General features: G+C 38.1%; 1 protein-coding gene across 1 annotated transcript; it reads left to right on the top strand.

Moving 5' to 3' along the window:
- The first annotated feature begins 875 nt into the window (after nt 1–875).
- On the top strand, nt 876–1934 carry LOC148781758 (putative germin-like protein 2-1). Its single transcript, XM_088870807.1, has 2 exons — nt 876–1064; nt 1204–1934. The coding sequence occupies exons 1-2, from the start codon at nt 956–958 to the stop codon at nt 1752–1754; spliced, it is 660 nt and encodes a 219-aa protein (XP_088726933.1). The 5' UTR covers nt 876–955; the 3' UTR covers nt 1755–1934.
- Nucleotides 1935–5105: the final 3171 nt, after the last annotated feature.

Below are 5105 nucleotides of genomic sequence, written 5' to 3'. Positions count from 1 at the left end.
GGACCAGCTATCTTTTCTTTTCTTTAACTGGTTAGTAAATTATGCTTGGTCCGGTCCGGACAAGACCGTGCTCATGCTGGCCCCATAGGCAGCCGGGCGAGGTCCGATCGTGCACGTTACCAGGCTTAGAGACAGGTGTGGTTGTGTTAACTCGTATAGAAGGTTCCTTCAAAAGCAAACGCGTAGTGAAGGATAAAAGATGTATATGAAGTGGTCAAAAGTGATGGAGAAATAGGTACAAAGTGTGAATTGATGGCGTCAACTTTCATCTTACACCTAGCAAGCGCAACCACCAGCTCAAGAATGAGGGCTCTAAGTCGTTGTTAGGGTTTGAATTCTGAACTCACCATTAGAAAGAAGAAGAATTTTATGGTAACACGTGTATTGAAAAATGTCCTATGCCCAACAAATCAACCGTCCCTTCCTCTTGCCAAATTTCTCAAGCATCATGACCCATGAAGCACGTGACATCCTTCAATATATGATAGAAATTTTTGAAGATTATGAACTTGTCTTCGCAGGGTGGCAACAGGGCGGGCCAGCAATGGCCCTTGTCCCTATAAGGCCGGCCCAAGCCTATCCCTAGCCCTATCCCTATCCCTATCCCAGGCTTTATTAGGGTCGGGCTGGGCCACGCAGGGCCTAAAACAAATGAAGAATTAACCAAAAAAAAAAAAAGAGGGCAGGGCCGCCCGGTCCATTCCCTGCCCGTGTCTTCAATTTGAGGTCAACATATACATCTTTCTACAAGGATTGAATTGGTTTGGGAGAAAAGATCCATGTGAAATTTTTAACTACTCACTGACTTAATTAAGCACAACCGTAACCCACTTGACTTAGGCAACCATCTCTAATGGCTCTATATAATGCCCGCTATCCTTGTAGCTCCATATACCAAGACTGAGGAGGTGGTCTTATTCTATTTAATTAGCTTGATCAGATTTTAAAAAAAAAAATGAACCTGATAATTGTTTTCGTTGCTCTTTCTATGATAGCCTCACTGGGGTTAGCATCCGATCCTAGTCGCTTGCAGGATTTCTGTGTCGCAGACAACTACAGTAAAGGTACTCCTCTTACCAGATATTTTACTTAATTTTTACATTGAAGAAGAATCGAAGGCTTAGTGCACAGCTAAGGCTTGAAGCCTACACTTTTTCGATTACAACATGCTAATCACATTTTTCTCTTTGGTCTCCCATGCAGTGTTTGTGAATGGCAAGGTTTGCAAAGACCCGATGTTGGCGACAGCAAATGACTTCTTCTACGACGGACTTGACAAGCTTGGCAACACGAGCAATCCTTTGGGTTCAAAGGTCACCCAAGTGAATGTAATGCAAATTCCTGGGCTCAACACTCTCGGTATCTCCTTGGCACGTATAGACTTCGCTCCTGGTGGCCAAAATCCTCCCCACACACACCCACGTGCCACTGAGATCCTCACCGTCTTACAAGGGACCCTCTATGTCGGCTTCGTGACCAGCAATCCTGAAAACCGTTTGATAAGTAAGACACTGAATAAGGGAGATGTGTTTGTGTTTCCTGAGGGCCTTATTCACTTCCAGCAAAATGTGGGGTATGGCAATTCTGTGGCCATTGCAGGCTTGAGCAGCCAGAATCCAGGGGTCATTACCATTGCTAAGGCCGTGTTTGGAGCCGACCCACCTATCTCTGATGCTGTTCTTGTAAAGGCCTTCCAAATTGATAAACAACTGGTTGATAAACTCCAAGCCAGCTTCTGGATGGATAATAACTAAAACATCAAGGTCGTGGGGCCCTCATTACTATTTGAGAGATGTTACCCCTGGGGATGAATGTATTGAACATAGGGTAGCTGTTATTTTTATCTTCTTTTTATTATTTTGATTTACTGTGGAGTGTGGACTACTATGTTACAATAAAATTGGTCTATGAAATAAAGTATATCACTTTGGAGACACGTTTCGATGACACCAAATAAAGTATGTTACTTATGATTTTCGAATAATAAATATTACGGTTATCTATCTATCATAGTCTTGCAAAGGTGGGGAATTTTCGCTTGGGTTTCCAATTTGAGTTTCATGGAAATAACTTTTGTTTGGGACCTAAGGGCCCTTTTGGGTCCATGTCTATCTATTTGAGAGATTTATGCTAATTCTTTTCAAGTTATCAATATTTAAGAGATTCCTCATATAGTTAGATTTTAACATTTATACCAGTTTTCTCAAAATGTTTTACTTTTTCACAAATTACCTCTACTTCAGACCCCTTCATTACTTTTTTGTTTTCCTCAAACATTTACTTTGGAGCTTCAAAATCTAAAGCTATTTGAAAGGTCGAAAGGTCTGAAGTTGGTTTCGATTCACTTAAATCTCTCTCCAATCAAAATCAAATCTTTATGGTCCGATGCTGTTTTACGTTAACAAAAACCTACTCTAAACCTTGATGGTCCAACTTTGATCTTTGGAACAACTACGTAAGTTTATGAGCAAAAAAGACTTTAAACTCTAGACCGTCGAGGCCCAAAATATGAAGGCCCGATGTAGGGGTAGTTTGAGCAAAAAAAAAGGAATTGAAAAATAAATGAGTACAAAAAGTAAAAATCAAACTTTTTGAAGAGATTTCTCAAAGGGACATTAACTTCAATTTCTCCATTTATTTCTAGAAACTTTATTGTTTTAATTGTTTTGTGGAAGTATGGCCTCTAGGCAGTTTGGCATATGAATTGGCCAAAAAAAACACTAACCAACTTCTCGCTCGAAACCCTACTTCTACGATAACGCTCACTTCTCTCCCCTCCAATATGTGCAACCCCACTCATCTCTTCCCTCTTTGAGACTCTAGTCTCTAGACTAGCTACTCTCCCTCAACACACTTCATCTCTCGCTCTCTCTCTCTATCTCTCCACTTGCCCCTCCTTCTCTCAAAGCTCTCTTAAAACCCTATATGCCTATTTCCCTTCTCCTCCCTTATTTTTCAGGGAACCCAAAAAACTCATCGAAAAGGTTTCTATACTTCTTCTACAGCGTAGAAGATCTAATCTTCCCCTACCATCCAGTCATCCAATTCTGATCAAGAGAGCCACTCACCATCTTAGATCCGACGTCTAAAAGTATTTTATTTTTTAATTTTTTTATACAAATTGCATGAATATGAAATTTGGTACGTGCCATATTGGGGTGCACCTATTAAAAAATATTAAAAATATTTTTTTGTTAAAATAAAATGACCAAAATTCCCTATTAAAAATTAAATGGTATTTTGATCATTTTATTTTATTGAAAATATTGTTTTTGAATTTTTCGTTAGTGCTAGTTTAATTGAGGATTGGACGTACAAAATATGGTGCCAAAAATAGTTTATAAAAAAATTAAAAACAAAATAGTGTAGAAACGTAACATTGTGTGGCAACCCACCTATCTCTGATGTTGTTCTTGCAAAGGCCTTCCAACTGGTTGATAAACTCCAGGTCAACTTCTAGATGGATAATAATTAATTTGCAGTAAATTGAGCACTCATTACTACGAAATTTTGATGGCTCGAAGAATGAAATATTGAACTAGGGAAACATTCTTGTATTTTTTTTTTTTGAGTAATATTCAATTTCCTATGGACTATGTTTGATTACTAGATAATAAAAGTTAATGGAAAAGGTATTGAATATGGAAGAAGCTTTCATTGATTCATTATGGGACACAAAATGAAGTGCCAGCCACATTTTCTTCACCTTTTTAGGCATTGCTAAGTTTCCTTATTATTGCGGGATGCAGCTACTCGTCGAAGGATGATTGAGACAAAACAATCGGCACTTTTCTTTCATTTTATACATGAACCAGCTATCGTCAACTCATGGTCCTTAACGGTATTTGTTTGACTTCAAAATTTTCCCATCATTTTTACTAATTTTTTTTTACTGATTGTTAGACAGTTCTTCAAGAGTAATGACAAAATTAAAGTACAAAAAATCAAAGCATATATACGGAGCTAAAAGAATGGCAAATCACTTCCCCTTCAAAGATTAAAGGGTGAGATTTGTATAAGGTGCGCTCCTTATATTGTACAAGTAAGGCGCACCTTTTGATTTTGCTTGGAGATGTAGATTGATGTTGATAATCTTATGACTACATCAAAATCTATTTTCATCTCTATTTATAAAATACCAAAAAGTGTACCGATCATATCCATGAACATTTGAAAATATTGAAAATAGACGGTCCAGATGATTCGTTACAAGATGCATTAATTTTAGGACTTCAAATTGTTTCTTTCTTGGTATGCATATATCTTGAGGTCGCAATTATCAGATATCCCCCCTCCTCCCAAAACCCACCTCCCAGAGCACCCACCATTCAAAAAAAGAAAAATTTGTAAATCACAACACTAACCCCAAAACTGTTTATTTTTTCCACCAACTCCCAAGTAAAAAAGTAGTATTTTCAGAACAAAAATATCTCAATTACAACAATTTTCCCAAGAAAATATCAAACCCGTCCAGCATAATGTGTGTTGGACTCGCTACAATGTGTAGATATGCATCCTTTTTGAAATTAAGCTAGTCCAGCATAATGTGTGCACGACCGCCACACATCTTGAGGCTGCAATGATCAAATTAGAGTTTGCAATCTCAAGACGATATTAGCCCCCCTTCAATACTGTAATAGGTGTGCATAAGAAAGGCACCTCATCCTTGGGATACTGGAAAACTAATAAGTCTATTTTCTTACTCCAAAACCCTATTGTTTACGATGAAAATCTGACAAATCTTCTGATGAAGATCTCTTGAATTCTAACACCTTAAACTAATTAAAAAGATGTAAATAAAGTGGTAGAGAAAGTGGGACATATCGAATTCAAATATGAGGCCAAATTTGCCCGGAAACAGGCAGATCTACTCTCAGATCTGTGGTAGAGCCAGCATGATCCAGAGCATCCAAATACAATTTTTAAGACAAGTTAACACATCAAAAATAAATAAAAGAAGCAAAACAATAAAAAGAAGAAGAGAGAGAGAGGAAGAAATAATAGCAAATCTTGTCGAATGGCCCGGGATTCCCAAGCTTTCGAGGGCTCACCCATATCAGAACCGATCCTCTTTGCCTCTCTGATTCGGATGTTGACCAGCAGAT

Source organism: Amborella trichopoda, chromosome 6 (assembly GCF_054954075.1).
Source record: "Amborella trichopoda isolate Santa Cruz 75 chromosome 6, AtrichopodaSantaCruz75HAP2 v2.0, whole genome shotgun sequence".
In the NCBI taxonomy this organism is placed as follows: domain Eukaryota; kingdom Viridiplantae; phylum Streptophyta; class Magnoliopsida; order Amborellales; family Amborellaceae; genus Amborella; species Amborella trichopoda.
The sequence above is the reverse complement of the archived record's forward strand: the minus strand, read 5'-3'. Positions and strand labels throughout refer to the sequence as shown.